Source organism: Centroberyx affinis, unplaced genomic scaffold, assembly GCF_046629955.1.
Source record: "Centroberyx affinis isolate AG114_WGS23_722 - 3 ecotype Tasmania unplaced genomic scaffold, CSIRO-AGI_Caff_v1 ptg003166l_1, whole genome shotgun sequence".
NCBI lineage: Eukaryota > Metazoa > Chordata > Actinopteri > Beryciformes > Berycidae > Centroberyx > Centroberyx affinis.
The window spans coordinates 197,659-214,194 of record NW_027281219.1 but is presented as its reverse complement, the minus strand read 5'-3'; the positions used below and the strand labels follow the sequence as shown (position 1 = coordinate 214,194).

Sequence of the window (16,536 nt, the reverse complement as noted above, 5' to 3'; positions counted from 1 at the left end):
GAAATGTTTCCACCCTCTCTTTCAGCGGCACTGGTTCACAAAGTCAATTTCCCCTTCATTTTCTCCATAGACATTTCAGGAAATACCAATGTAACCAAACCAACCAGCTACCAGTTGAATCATGCGCTTATAACATTAGATCCAGAAAAAAAAAAAAAAAAAAAAAAAGGCGACAGTACATAATGTTTAAAAGGGAATGAACTACTCATCCCATACAGCATTAGGATTGACGTCATCGACTCCCTTCCCCTCATTTTCAACCAAATTGTAATATTTATATATGTAACTTTGGAGCAGGTAACGTTTCTATGGTAACGTTGGTGGGAACTCGCTAAAGCTTGTGGCTAGTGTAGTATTTCACAAGGAACTCAGGAAATTGTGAGGAAATCGTGTTTAAGTCCTTAATTCAAATTAGATTGATTGGGTTCTACATGAATGAATATATATATACATATATATATATATATATATATATATATATATATATATTCATTTCACAATCTGAAAGCTCATGCTTAAGGCGGCCGTGTTCTTGCTGTGGAAATGACTTTGGGCAGATTCTTACGAAAATCAAGGCACCACCTGGGCTTTGTACTCCCCAGTGTGCGCAGGATTGCTAGCAGAACTAGTCATATTCTTCATACATTCTTCGTCTGTGATTGGTCTAAAATATCACGACTGGTTGTGTTGCCCTGCGGAAAAGCTCTGCCCTTCCTCTTCCGGTTCACGGCCTTTGTTTACATCTTTATTTGAACACCAGATAGAGTAAAACAGCTTCTAAAGCCTCAATTTCCCTCAGCCATCTTTGTCGCTCTTTGACTGCAGCCAGCATTGTGTTCTCTAAGTTTTGGTCACTGCCATTTCCAGTTTAAATGAAGTGTAAATGAAGAAAACAAAGTGATAGTGTGTGTTTCTATCGGTCAAGTTTATATACGGCCGCCTTAAGCCTGCTTTACACTGTCAGTTATCAAATTGGCTCTGGAAAAATGAATGGGAAATGTAGTTGCGGAACCTGATATTTGAGCTGTATTGGACATTGTACTGAGATATTGCTGCCAGTCTGGATCAGGACACGTCTCAGCTGTATTTTATTCTTCTCTACACCTTAGGACACATTAACAACTGGACAGAAATCTATCCACACTGGCCCTTGGCTGTATTTTTTACATCAAGACCCAAATTCAGCACATTCAGTCGGGGCGAGACGCCTCACTCCTCTCTATCTGCGCACTATCAAACTACATCACAGTTTACAGCACCTAGTAATTTTCTAAAAAAAAAAAATCATGCCTGTTCTTTATTGAGCAGTATTTAATAAAATCAAACTTCTATTATTGTGCAAATGCAACTTTAACTATGAATATTCACACCTCTTAAGTTGTGAATTTCTACACAGCTTCCACAATCTTCTTCAGGTATTCAAAAAGAAGTAGACGTCACCATGAACGTACCGTGGAACTGTACAGAATCTGTACTTATTTAAATCTGCATACACTGTGGCACGCTTCGGTCAAGGAGGGAGAATAATGCTGTGTGTTGGTGGTTTGACAGACACTGTAAGCCTTCCCTTGCTTCCCACTTTGCATCATGTCGGGACACTGTAGTCTTATTGTTAGGGATTCGTAGATTCCTAATGATTGCACCCAGATTAAGGTCGAGGTTCAGTCCAAATCCGACGATGCCTGACTGAATTTCCCACTGAAATCATTGGGTTAAAAAATTCTGTAATTAGCACTTTACTGTCAGAAACTCCTTCAGGCTTTTGTCAGGTTTGGGCTCACAAACAGTTAATACTCCTCAGGCCCCAAGTCGAGCTTTGAGTTACGATGACATCAGAGGATGGAGATGAGTCTATAGCTAAGGGAAGGCAGGATACTGGATGTGATTTGTTGTGAACGGCTGGTAGTGTGACCTGCATGCCCAATTTCTTTAGAGCCTTTACATGTTCGATGAGCCATATGAGGGTGTCCCGTTTTAACTTCTCTTTTTTAGTCGTATCAAGATTCCTTTCCAAATGTTTTGTCGCCAAACGTTTCACCTCTTTTTTTTTCCCCTTATATCCAGCGGGGGTCATCTTAATAACGACAAACCTTTATAAGTGCATTCCACCATTTACAAGTCATGTGTGCTTGCGTTTTTTTTTTGTTCTTGCTTACATGTGGATCTAAAGGCATTTTCATGCGTGTATTCAGTAAATGGAGCCTGCAATTCTTACTTGTTATGCGATACTGTCTTAAACAGAGTGCATGCAGGTATCTGCTGAAGTAAAAGAAACACCCTGAGTATATGAGGGATATAAAATGCATTGGAAACCAGGGGGGCACCTTTTTCCTGACATGGTTTAAAGGGGCATTACGTAAATTATCAACTTTATCGACCTCTACCTGCGAGCAGTAGCAGTTGCAACAGCATTGATACAACTGATCTCCTCCTATACAACCTCCCATCCCCTTCAGTTACGGTGGCCTGTAATTGACAAAAAGTCACAATATAAAGGAGGAAGCTAGCTAATTGGAGCAGAGATCCAACAGAATCGTCTGGTGAAGACGTAATATGTCCCCATGCAAAATACTGACATAATACTGCAAATAATGATTGAGTCATTGGTATTGATCAACAACCTTATCTGATATATTATGGTCATTTTGTGCTATGGGTTAGGAAACACCTCACTGATTGCCCCTTTAAGTCTACTTAATCCCCAGTAGACAAAGCCATTTTGACCGGTCTGATCCAGTATGACACTAATGAACATGAAAACCATGTAAACCTTGGCTTTCTCAACACCAAAACACAACCCAGTTGACCCCTTACAGTATAGCAGACTGTATCTGTCCCTCCATCTAATACCTGATTGAATCTTCTGTGTTCTTCAACAGAGATTCAGATACCTCTAAACTGTCTCCTCTATCTGCTATGGCAGCTCATGGCCCATCAACCAGTTCAGTTATGGTGTCGGTGTTTCTTGCGTCTCGGCTGTTATCCGCATGCTGTCCTGGGTACACCGTTCTTTTGATAAACTGATAATGATTTGTGCAACATAGGTTATATGTAAAATGGCACTTGTCAAATGTTACGTTTGTAAGGTTTTCCTCCTACTGAAAGCAACTGCTGCTAATGACAATGATCTAAATGTTAAATATGTCTACTGAACACACATGAAATAGACTGTTTACCTTGTACTGTACTGTACCCAGTAGGTTTTGTATTCCACCAGCATTATCATTAAAATTATTGATAGTAACACCCACCCACTGTTGTCCACCCTGGTCTTATTTAAGCTACTGATGATAGAAAACAAATTTTAACTATTTCAAAGCCATCAGTGTAGTCTATAAACTTCAATAAACGTCACACAGACATAAGTAAAGGCTCAAATTTGGATAGTTTTATTTTATAAGTTATTTTGACCTCTTACAGCAGATGCAACTTATTAACATCAACAGTTTTGTAAATTGATATTTTATGTGTACCTCATAGAAAACGGCTTTGTGGGTTACATACAAAGAGGGATCCAGTTGTCTTTGGTTTGAATGGTACCAGGTAGAATAACGGGATCAAAATCAAAGCTACCGAACAACAAAACAAAAGTGCTTAACAGTGTTTGGTCTTCTGTTTCAACATGCATACAGTACCACTCCTGATAAAAATAGAAGTATACTCTAATAGATTTTTTTTCCTAGTTTACAGGTAACTACACCATATTTGTTTTTCATACTAGCAATTGGCTGAACAGTTCCTCCATTCTGTTTCAGCTTTGTGCAAATGCCAGTATCAGACTGAACCATGATCTAGACTTAAGGCTGATTTGTAAGGCAGCAGAAAAAAACCGAGACCACCTGCATGATGCGTAACAATCGGTCATTCATAATACTTTTTTTTTTTTGTGGAGAACTGGTACAAATGGCTTGATTTTTGGTTTGCTGTGTTATGAAGGGATGTATAATGCAGAGACAAAGTGCCAAATATGTCTGTCCACATATTGCTTGTGTCTCATAGCTACTACTGTATCAGATGATGTTTGAAGTAGGGTTACACCGATATGGGTTTTTGAAGGCCGATACCAATAGTTTTCAGGGTTCATTTGTAGCCACCCTACAGGCCTTGACAATCTTTGGAAGTTTGTGGCCTTACAGGTTTTTGAAAATGAATGGATGGCTTTGAAAGTACTTGTTTTTGTTTTTAAATATGGCACCCAAATTCATGAATATGCCTCAACACTTCCCATCCTGAGGAAAAGCAAATTAGTGTTGATAGAGCAGCAGTATTCAGTTTTGATTTCACCATGATTTCTTGAAAATGGGCCTCAGTGATGTCCAATTTAAACCAAAGTCATGTCTTACTGCAAAACATGCCAATTTGGAGTCTTTGAATTTCACCAAACAAAACCTTGAAAGTTGAAATTCGATGTCCAAGTGAGTGTTGGAACCCAGATTTTTGGATTGAAGTTGCCAATAGTCCATATTTTATGCAATTTCTTTAAACTGGCAATTTTCAAGCCAAAGTTAGCAGCCCTTTAAAGTTTCCCTGCAGGTTTTACAGACTGACACCCTGAAGCTGCTGAGTAAAATCCTCCCACACCGCACTGGAATGATTTCTCTGGTCAAACATCTGATCTAAAAATAATAAAAAATAAAAACATTCAGAGTGGAACCTCCATCATATCAGAGGTGATCAACACTGACTGGACCATATCGGATTTTTAATAAAAAGCCAATATCGGTGTAACCCCAGGTTGGAGTGTAAATTGCCATCGTTCAAATTCCCAGAGGTTGTGGAGGGGTTTTTCTTCTTCTTTGGTCTCAGCATTTTTAAGGATGTACCGTTGGCTGTGCCGGTCACTCTGTATCCTCCTTTCTCCTCCTGATGACGGCTGTGACGGGTCCTTCAGGCAGGGCCTTGATGAGGTTCCAGGCCTCGAAGCGGGTCATCTCCTGCAGACTGACGTCCTGGACCTGCAGCAGCTCATCTCCAGACTGCAGGCCGCTCTGCTCCGCCGCACCACCTAAGATACAGAAATAATCGGTATTGGGCTCCTTACTCAAAAAAAGCAGCATATCATTCACTACTTGCTAGTACACCCCCAAAACTTGACGACTGTCTCCACTATGAATGATCACAGGTAACCAAATAGTACTTCCACCCAGAGAAAGTCAACTTTCCTACCATTTCTCATCTAAGCTAGTTTAGGACAGGGGTTCTCAAACATTTTCATGTCCAGGATCCCCAAAAATAACTCATTTTTAGATTTAGTCCCACAGACTCATATGGGCAGGTTACTGCTGTTGATTTAGCATTGAACTGTTGACCTGTCCACACAGTATGTGGGGAGATAATAGTGGAGAGATGTAACCTATGATCAGTCATTCAATCCCAAACAATCAATGATCCCAATTACAGAATGTAATTGGGATCATTTCTAGTAAATTGAACTGAAGTGAAAGTAAACTATTCCTCATTTTGCTGGGGATCCCCTCAAGGACCCCTGGAGGTCCCCAGACCCCACATTAGGAACCACTGGTTTAGTGTGTGTCTGAATCAACTGAGAGGACAACGACTAATTATGGTGAAAACAAATCAGGGGATTGAGGTGGAATGTAGTTTATAGATGTTTCAACTTCTATCTGATCTTTAGAGGAGGTGATAACAAAAGTACTAACTTATTCTTTGACTGTTAACTATCAATTGAAATAGTAATTCTTCACACTGGGAAAAGTAATATAACACGTTACCATCCAGCAATGGAAATAACACAGTTCTGTGGTGGTTCACAAAATAGTAAAACTTTTGATTGCATGGAAGGTATGGATCAAGGTTATTATAGTAAACTAAAACTAAGACTAGGTTTTAGAGAAAAATGGCGTAAACTGAAATAAAAATTTAAAGGAGACTGAAAAAACTAAAACGATCCTGTCTACTTATGAAGATAAAAATATATGTGAAATGTTTTTAGCTTTTGCCTTTTTGTGTATGTGCAAGGTAAAAATGTGAAAAATGGTTGTTCTTCAGCGGTTCTTTGGGGTGGTTGAGGTGCTATATAGCACCGCTGCCGTACAAAGAACCTGTTAAGCCCCTGTATGGTTCTTCAGCTTAGTTTAGTTTAGTTGGGGAAAGAATAAAAAATCTACATTAAAATACAGTGTATTTCCTGAGGATAACACATTAAAGCAGTGGTTCTCAACCTTTTTGCCCCCAAGGCCCCCCTGTGTCTAAGGAAATATTCCAGGGCCCCCAAAGGAGACATGTCTACATGTCATCATTGCGGCTCCATCTGTACACACTCCAAAGCATTTAGTCCAGCTTATTCTATTTGACCTCAGAAAAGCATAAAAGTGATTCAAAAACAGCTGTTGCCATTGTAGTAGTCTTCAAATATTTACAAAGCAAAAAATATTCTTTACTTCCTTACTCACTAATTTTATCACAGCAGTGTATTAAAAATATGGTTTTGACCATAGAACTACTTTTGACCAGAGCACGTAGCCAGGCAAAGTAGGCCTATCCCCTGAAAAACCAAACCCTGCGCGCGCCTATCAGCGTGCAGGTGCATGCTGTCAGTGCGCGAGCGCTCCTCAAAGAAAATTCGAGAAAACGGCGTCGTTGGATTCATCAACCAAAACCGAACGAACCGACTTCAGAGAGAGAAGAAAGCAGATATTTCTTGAGGTGAGTGTCTTAGCGTTACCTGCCACAGAAATACTTGCTTGTCAGGGGGAAATTTTCATTGGTATTTGCAAACGTTGTACCGTGTTTTGTAACGCTAACGTTAGAGTCACGCTAGCTGACAGCCGAGCGTGACCAACCGTGTTGGCTACGATAACTTGCAGGTTGATTTTTTTGCTCAATAAACAATGCGGATAGCACCCCATTGACGCTCAAAAAGAAAAAAATAAGAAAGTCGAGCCAGTTGGAGCAGTGACATTATAGTAAGTTACGTTAACCAAAGATACTGAAACGCCTTCGGCCTAACCGACAAAGCTCGAGAGACAGAGAGAGAGGTAACGTTAGGGAAGTGTAAGTTAGCTAGTGTAACGTTATGTCAAAGACTTCTATGCAAGTGTGACTGGAATGGAAGCAAACACTACAATGATGTAACGTTAGGTTAAAAGCTTTTTTTAACGTATATCTTGTGAATATTTGTATTAAAGTGTTCGGATTGAAGATAATTTTCAATTACCTTAGGCTAGTCTTTATTTTATCCAGTTAACAATTTAACATCACTGACTATAATAACTGTTGAGCTCAAATGGTGTTTAAACTGAGGTGCTACATTGGTCGGATTTTGAGCCAGGAAAACCCTATATTCATAGCCTATTTAACTACAAATGCTCAGATAATATTAGGTTTGGTACTACTATAATTGATTTTGCATAAGAATAAGTACTCTATAGTGTAGTGGTTCTCATCCATTTAGATGATTGCCCCCTAAAAACAGAGGAATGCCTTCTCGCGATTTTGATGTAGTTTACCAGAATAGCAATTTCTTTAGTGTAGCTACTGATCTTTTTATCTGTTATTTATATTATGTTTATTATAAGTTAGCAGATATGAGTAATTCAGGTTTCCATATGTGGGCCTAATGTTAGTCATCACTAGGCTGCAGATAGGGTTATAGGCTAACATTCATCCTAGTTTTCTAATTTGTTTTTTTCTCTCTCTCTTCCTCTCTTTAGGTTATGACAGAGTTCACATCTTGGACTTAGGTCCAAGTTTGCCAATGGCTGAAAGATACTGACTTGGGGGACTTCTGTGAAGCTTTTGCGGGTGAGCTTCAAGTATTCAGTGATAGATACACCAGTGTCCTAACTGCCATGTAAGAACAGTCTCTTACAACAAATACCTCAAACACCTGCAGTATTTCCATGAAAACAAGCCAGATTTCTTTGTTGTATGTGGACACAATGGCTGCCAAAAAAGGTACAGAAGAGTGAGTTCTTTACGTGTCCATGTTTTTTGGACTCATAAAATCTTGAGAAACTCAGAGGACTCTGAGAACAATCAGGAGGCTCCAGGGATCTTAACTAGCCTACCTTGATCAATTTGGAGGAGACTTTTGATTCTGAAGAACCAAATATCTCTTTTTCTGAAAAAATATGCGGGTTCAGATCGCTAATTGAGAGACATTTTGCATTGTTTTGTGTAAAACTTCAAGAAAAGCACATTCTCCCCCAAACTGTTCGGCATACTATTACTCGTGATGTGAAAATATTGATTGAACTTTTTAATGAACAGTCTAGAGACCTTCTACAGATCTGTCTTGAAGAAACAAATATCAAGATTGACAATCATTCAAACTTGAACTCCTTGGTTGAAGACAACCTCTTTGAGAAGTGTTTTGATGTTATTGTGTCAGACTATCAGTTTGAGAGGTACTGTATTAGAGAGTTTGGGTTAATTGAACCAGTCGAGTGTTTACTCGGATATGACTCAACAGGAAGAAAAGAGACTTTCCAGTACATTCCCATTTTGGAAGTTTTGAAAAATATTCTGAAAAGAGATGATGTTTTTCATTATGTTGTGGAGGACACAGTTTTTGACGGAGAAACACTTAAAGACTTAACAGATGGATTCATTTTTCAACAGCATGCCTTTTTTGATGGTGGCTCACTAGACTGAAGCACCGTTTGTGCAAGCTTGCTCCTCTCCATATGTCAAACTAGGCTAGCCAACTTTCAGGTTAACGGCTACTCTGGAATGGCATCTCTTTCCAGTTGGAATTTTTTTTTTAGAGAGTACCATGTGCTACGTCAGTCTCATAAATAGACAATCCACTTTCTAAAGCGCGCGTGCCATATAAATTAATGACGTAGTCCATTGTAGCGCTCTAACTTAGGCTCGACTTAGGTCCTATCCGCATTGTTTATTGAGCAAAAAAATCTACTTGCATGCTGGACTTTAACTCTTGTCCTCTATCATTTCACGGAAAAATACAAAATATAATATAGATAAATAATATAAAATGTCGTGTGTCTGGGGTGGTTTTGGGGAAGAAGAAAAAATATAAATAAATAAAATTGCGGTAAAGAAAAATTCAATACCGTCTTACCCTAGCCAGATCCAAATTAGCTAGATAATCCAATACAGCAGATGTCATATTATCCAGGACTAGTTAAGCAAGTTATGAGGGACAGGGTTCTGTATTTTGATATGATGCCTTAAAAAAATTCTAAAAAGTGTTTTTACATCTACAAGTCAAACTCTTCAAGAACATACTGCAAGTATGCATGTACCCAAAATGTAAATGGTCAAAAAGTGTAAGCAACAACCCAAACTTGCTCCAAAGGTTCTGCAATGTGGCTGACTGTGTTAGCATGAAGGTAAACGTTTCATCAATAACTACAATCTCTTTTTTCCCCCCCTTTTGTTTCACAGGATTCCATGCTTGAATCACTGAGGAATACATTTAAGAAGGAAAGGCGGCCAACAATGAAATCCAATGAATGAAAGAGAGATGGGCTGGAAGGAAGCAGCCTCTTCAGACAGCTGAAGCTAATCCAAGCACCACGGTAAAAAATCTCAAATTCTGCAGTAGACTTTTTAAATTCCACGATTGTAAAATTGCAATTTCTGCAATAATCTATGGACATCAGAGAAAACACTTTTAAGTATTTAAAGGGATAGTTCGGATTTTTTAACAAAGTGGTATGAAATACTTGTCAGTAGTATAATCGATGCTGGAATTTCAGCTGCAAAGTGACAAAATGTTGAATTATTTTCTACTCTGCAGAGTCGCGTCACAAGCATGTGTGTGCATGTAAACGTGCACCAGCGTGAATTTCCACGAGATCGAGCATCACTTGTCGCTTGGCAGGCAGAGAACCCGCGAATGTTCACTTATCGTCCTCTTTTCATTGAAAATTAATGGCACTCTTGCGATGTCATCTACCATCTGTCGAGCCCATTAATGTGCAAATTAATTGGATTATCGTTTCTGCCATATAATCATGTAAGGTTTATAGAAATAATAAGCGAATGTGTATTCCGTTGAATTATTGATTGTCCTCTGACAAATGATGTCATGCAGGCAATCTTTATTCTTTTAAATTGAAACTCACCTATTAAAGGACCTGTTAACCTTTTTGAACGCAGGCCCTATTTAAACATTGTCTGGCATAATGTTGACTGGTACAGGCCATAATTTCACTGATTGCTTTAGTATTGAGAAACTTAGCACTGTGCTGTGAGAAATAGGATATGCAATTGCTGGATCTTAATTCATATTTGATCTGCAACGCCTAGTTTGACAGTTTAATCTGACAGTAGTGGGAAAATCATGCCGGCTCCTCCTACCTTCCTGACTAGCTACACAGATCTGTTGTGTAATGGAGAAGCGCAACACGGCACGGGTAGGATACAATTGCACGCCGTCCTGTACCGTGCCGTGCTGGTCAATGAAGAAGCGCCATATGTTGAACTGGCTTCGTAGTATAGGCCTCTGTTGAATTTTGATTGTTTTTGCATTAATTTTACTTGTTTGGTGGTTGGCTGGGAAGATAGATACAATTCAGGGTTCGGAATTAACGGGGGTTTGGGGCAAAAATGCCCTCGAAAATCTTAAGGGGGGGCAAAAAAAAGCCCGGTGGGAAAAAAAGTTAATTTTGAACTCTGATACAATTGTTTATCTATCTGTTCTTGCTTGGTGATTGGTGGTGGTTCTTTGGAATGACGCTTCAGTCTTATAATTTGGACATTATTCTTCAGGATTCCTTGCCGTTTATGTTTTTCTGTGGTGCATGTAGTTTTCCCTAAAAAAAAAAATCCGGTAGTCCTGGATTCCGAATTCTAGGGGGCCTGTAGCAGTGCTCCAATAAATACTGAGGTATATTGTGGAAAATAAATATGATGGGATAACAACTAGAACTATACTTGATATTTTGTACAGTTGAAAACTCGAGCCTTTGCAGAATGACCATTGGGCCTTTTATCCTGATACGCTTAAAGGTCCCATATGTTGTAGTTTTTCAGCAATTTTATATGATTTCCTTGAATCTGTGGAACTTGTTTGGTTTTTTTGGTCACATTTTACTGACAGCCCCCATTTTTTACAATTTAACTACCTCAAGAGGTTGATGCAGGAGAAGACGAACGAAGCATCAGGGAACATCTGCGAGTAATGAAAGAGGAAACAGAGAAGCTTCGACCAAACATAGAGCTCCTCAAAGAAAGGATGGCACTGATAAAATACTACCGAGTGATTTTGTGTCCAACCACAGCACAGAGGAGACTCTCTCTGAGTTCCTGTGTTTCAGACTGGCCAAAATGGTAAGCACAGTAGTGTGTTAATTGCCTCCTTATTTAATTGTATGAGTTATGACTATATTTTGGCGCATGATTGATGACTGTGAGGATGGCAGACTGAAAAAAGGTAATTGCATCAATTAAATCTGCACTGCTTAGATTTTCAATGTACCAATGACTGACCGACTGACTGACACCCTACCTGACTGACTGACTGATATTATTATTATTTATTATCATTATTCTATCAATATTATTATTATTTTGTATTAAGGCCTACAGTTGGAAGCAGCATTCTGCTCTTGCCTGCACTGTTCAAGGAGGACCCGGGGTTGCTGTTTGAAGTTGAGGTGAGCCATGAACAGTTGACTACAGTGTGTGTGAAGCACAATCTAATCAAAGCACTACACTTTTTGCACATTTTGTTATGCTATAAAATTATTTCAAATGCAAGCATTTGTTTTTTGTTCAGTTCAGTTTATTTAAGAGGGGACAATGCATATTAATCAACAATAAATGTAAATACGCCAGATTTAGCCAAAAGGCTAATTTTCATCTGTAGTCCCTGGCCAAGGTGTTATAAAAAGGCATCCTAAAAAGATACAAGATAAAAGTAAACAGTAAAACATACAGAGCAAAGATAGTTAAGAAAGGAGACACAGTTATTTAAACTAGGTAAGCGGATAAAAACATACAACATAACAAGACAGTACAAGCAAGCAGGATATACCGTGAAGACAAATGTTAATTGCAGTTAGACATAACTACAAAGCACAACCAGCAAGCCATACATAAAACACAGAAAGATACAGACAATAGTGGCCAGCATATGCAACAACAGATGTTAGAAGGTACACGGACATACTGACATGACACAGAAGCATAGGGCATGTGACATTTTAGTGCTGACAGGTTTGTGTGTTAATCATCGTTTTAAGTGATGGCTGAAAGACCTGTAGGTATTGAGTTTTTTGAGATGAGTTGGCATTGAGTTCCACTCTCGTGACCCGCTAACTGACTAAATGCACTTTTCCTCATTGGAATAATGCAGTCCCCTCTAGTAACCCCCCTCGTGATGCGAGATGTACCCGTTCGTTGGCTAACGAACGCTTTGAGTGGAGGTGGAGCCAAGTTGTGGGTAGCTTTATAGTTGAAGGAGTAGTTATACGCACATCACGTAGGTGCAAGGCTATCAGAAGAACTGTGTCAATGAATAAAAGGAGTAACGCCTGCACACTTGCTCCATGCCACAAAAGTTTACTGTTGACAACGTTTCGATCCTCCTTGGATCTTCGTCAGGTCAGAAAAGTTTGAACAGAGACAAGGCATATATTTGCATACCTTATTAAGTTATCCCAGCTCAGGGTGTTATATTTTTCCAGGATTAAACAGTGGTCAAAGTGCCTTGGTGTCTTATCTAATGTTTTGAGTGTTTGTTTATATAATGACTCTAATGGTTTACATGTCGTGTGGTTGGCCTGTGACCAGCTTGTTAGGCAGTAGTAAAAATGTGTAAGAATCATTGAATGAACATACATCTTAGCTGCCTCTGTTGACATATAGTACCTTAGGAAACGGAAATTGGCCAGGTTGAATTTGATTCGCTTACAGATTTTTTTGACTTGTGCCTTGACTGAATAAGAGTGGACCCAGTATGGATCCTTGCGGGACACCCGTAGGCAAATTCAGTGACTCAGATTGATGATTATGTACTCAGACTGATTGAGACCGGTTTGAGAGGTATGTTTACACCCATTTCACTGCACCTTCAGAGAAGTTGAAAGTAGATAACTTAGAGAGGAGAACTTTGTGATTGACAGTGTCAAAGACTTTCCTAAGGTCAAGAAACACAGCACCAACAACACCAACCTTAGCAATGAGGGATTTAATTTTCTCTATGAAGAGACAGTTAGTCTCAGTAGAATGTTTGGCCCTAAAGCCAAACTGCATAGGGTGTAAGGAGAAGGAGCTGTTATTGAGATGGAAAATGATCTGCTTGGCTACCCATTTCTCTACAACCTTGGACACTGTAGGGAGGATGCTGATTGGCCTGTAATTACAGATTGAATGTGGATCGCCGGATTTAAAAATAGGAGTAACAATAGCTGACTTCCAAGCACTTGGAAACTGCCCCAGTGATATAGAGAGATTAAGGATTTTAGTGATGGGATTAATAAGTGTTGGACTGAGATCTTTGAGCATGGCTGTATCCATCCCAAACACATCCTTTGCTCTTGATGAATTAAGAGATCTGATGATTTTCATAACCTCTGACTCAGGGATGTTCTTTATGGTGAAGGCTGGTTCCATTGTACTTGCTGGACATATACTATTCTGGTCAACTGAAAACCCCTGTGCAGTATTAGCCACAGTAGGGCTGGGCGATAATTCAATATTATCGTTTATCGTCTTTCAGTGGAATCATATCGTGATGATATGAAGATATTTTAATATCGTGACACACATTTCTGCTGTCTGAATTGATGATGACAAGCAAATTTTAGTCCAACCAGTTCTTCATTGAAAATCCAGGATGCCTGAAGCTAATTCTGTACCAGGATGCTTTTGAAATTGTCAATCCCCTTGGCTCTGCTAAGAAAAAACACAAAGTTGTTGCAGTATATCTTTCTGTGGCAAGTTTACCTGCTCATGTGCAGTCCAATACTGATCACATGTCCCTTGTCTTATTGTCTGGAGAGAATGACCTAAAACAATTTGGAAGTGCTAAGGTTTTCTCAGAGATGTTAGTGGATTTAAAAGATTTGGAGGAAAATGGAATAACTGTAGGTGGTGAAACGGTCAAAGGGGCTCTGTATTGTATTGCTGGTAATAATTTGGGTTCACACAGCATTGGTGGGTTTACTGAAAACTTCTCTTTGTCTCAGTACTTTTGCAGGTACTGTGAAATCACGCAAAGTGAGTTTGAGAGTGATGATCCAAATGTAAGTGGTCCACAGCGCACCCCTGAAAGTTACGATTCTGCTGTTGGTGATCTACAAGCTGAAGACAGTCAACACAGCAAAGGCATAAAGGTAAACTCTGTTTTCAATGCTCTGAAATCTTTTCATGTTTGCCAGCCTGGTCTCCCACGTTGTTTAGGCCATGACATTTGAGGGTGTCTTATCCTATGATGTTGCACTGTACTTTCTGTAGTATTTCATTAAGAAAAAGAAATTGTCCAACCTTTCGGGTCAAGCCATTCAGAACTGGAATTTGTTAAGGTTGCTGCCTGTATTAATTGGTGACAAAGTGTAAAATCCAGGAGATGTCTGGCAGTTAGCTCTCCAGATCTGTGTGCAAAAGATTTTGTTGTCACAGGTAGCCTATGTTGACATTATAATATAAGAATATTTGGAATCAAGAAAGTGTTTATTTCCTGAGTGTCCACTAAAAACAAAACACCATTTCTTGCTGCACTATCCGTCACTACTTTTGAAATTTGGCCCCTTGATCAGAGTATGGACGATGCGTTTTGAAAGTAAACACAGCTACTTCAAGAGATGTGCCAGGCATTTGAAAAACTTTAAAAGCATCTGCCTAACTTTATCCGAAAGACATCAGATGTTTCAGGCAGACAGTTGTACTTTTTACCCAAACCTTTACAGTCACGCAATTAAACATGCAGTGAGAGTTTGGCTTTTCAGAAAACAATACTAGTGTTTCCACAGACATACAATATACATCATATAAAAAAGGGAATTTCCTTGTGTCAAAAAATGATGAGTCCATGGAGTTTGGAGAACTTCTCATTATTTTAATTCAAAATGATGCAGCTGTGTATTTTGTGATGGATATACATAAAGCTGACTATCATTCTGAATACCATCTGTACTCAGTGACGAAACAGAGTACAAGGTTGCAATGTCTTAACATTAACGACTTGGTAGATTTTTATCCGTTACCATCATACATTGTTGACGGGCACCAAGTCATTCTGCTGAAACACAGCGTGTTGTAAAATAAACATGATCTTGGCCACTTTGGTGGAGAAACCATATTAAAAATGCACATGTATGCTTAGTAAAAATGATAAAATACTATTTGAAAAATATTAAAGTAACAGCAGTTTTTCCTTCTAGATGTACAGAAATAAAAGGTGTAAATCCTCACTCACATATACTCAAAGTACAGGTTCCTCTTATCTGTATATACTGTATGTACAGTGTTACTTGACTTAATGTCTAATTACTTTTGTCTTCTTTTATTTGTAATCTTGACAACTGGTGTCATTCTTCCTTGATTCCAGAAATGACTGACTTGGAGCAAACATTTCTACGCGCCGCCATCACTGAGGTCTTGCCTGACCTTCCAGAGATGACGAAAGATATTCTAGAAGAGACCTTACAATCCCTGGGGGTGGAGACATGATGATTTTCGGTTGATTGAGGAAGCCGATTTGCTGTCAGCGTTGAGACCAATTCAAGCCCGAAAAGTCCTTGCTGCTAAGAAGCTGAGATGTAAGTCAAGTATTGCAGTACAGGATGCAACCAGTGCCCAAAGTAGCCTGCATAAAAGATCAGTCAGAAATATAAAAACATTCACATTGTGTTCCTGATATCTCTCTTTGTGTGTATGTGTGTGTGTTTTTGCAGGCCAGACTCCTAAAACCAGCAGCTCATCTGTTGGTGCCTCGCCAGGACCTCCCGCATCCTTGCAGTCTCTTTCACCCAGAAGTTCATCCTCAACCTCTTCCAACAGCTGCCAAAGCCCTGATATAGACTGGGTGGATACCTTTATAATACCGTGGGAGAAGTTCCCAGAGGAACTGATGCAGTCATTGGAGAGAGGAAAACGACCAAGTCCACGAATGAGAAGGGAGATGGTCCGGATTGTGGTTTGTGAGATGATGCAAAAAAGTTCTTGCATAAGTAAAAGGATCTCTACTGAAGTTGCCAAAAAGATGGTGGCAAAATATCCAAAATCTCTGCAAGACATAATAGAGGGAGACGTGATTGGGCCAGGGTATCGCTCTCTAGTCAAGCAATTGCAAAATAGGATAGAGAATGTGAAGCGATCTACGACCCCAAAAATAAGAAAACCAAAAGTCCCTCCAGAACAGAGAGCAGCAATCCAGGACACTTATAGGTGCATTCATTGGGATTTGAAATTCCTGCCCCTTGGAGAGACCCCAGAGAGCCAGCAGGAGAGGACAGAAAAACTGAAGATGATGTCTCAGCAAACTGGTGCAAATCCAGAGGAGGTCAAACTTCTAATGAAGTCGAATTTCTACACACAGCGTAAACAAGTCAACCAGGGGAAAAATATAAAATACCTCCTGGAAGAGTGGCTGTTTTGGTT

The 16,536-nt window shown here is 39.4% G+C and overlaps 1 protein-coding gene across 1 annotated transcript in view; it reads right to left on the bottom strand.

The window, feature by feature from the left end:
• Positions 1 to 3,376: 3,376 nt before the first annotated feature.
• The window catches only part of il16 (interleukin 16), a 47,924-nt gene continuing 34,764 nt past the window's right edge, over positions 3,377 to 16,536 (bottom strand). The window contains exon 24 of the mRNA XM_071537961.1: positions 3,377 to 5,005. Coding sequence (XP_071394062.1) covers positions 4,839 to 5,005 — 167 coding nt within the window. The 3' untranslated portion in view covers positions 3,377 to 4,838. The remainder of the gene's footprint in view (positions 5,006 to 16,536) is intronic.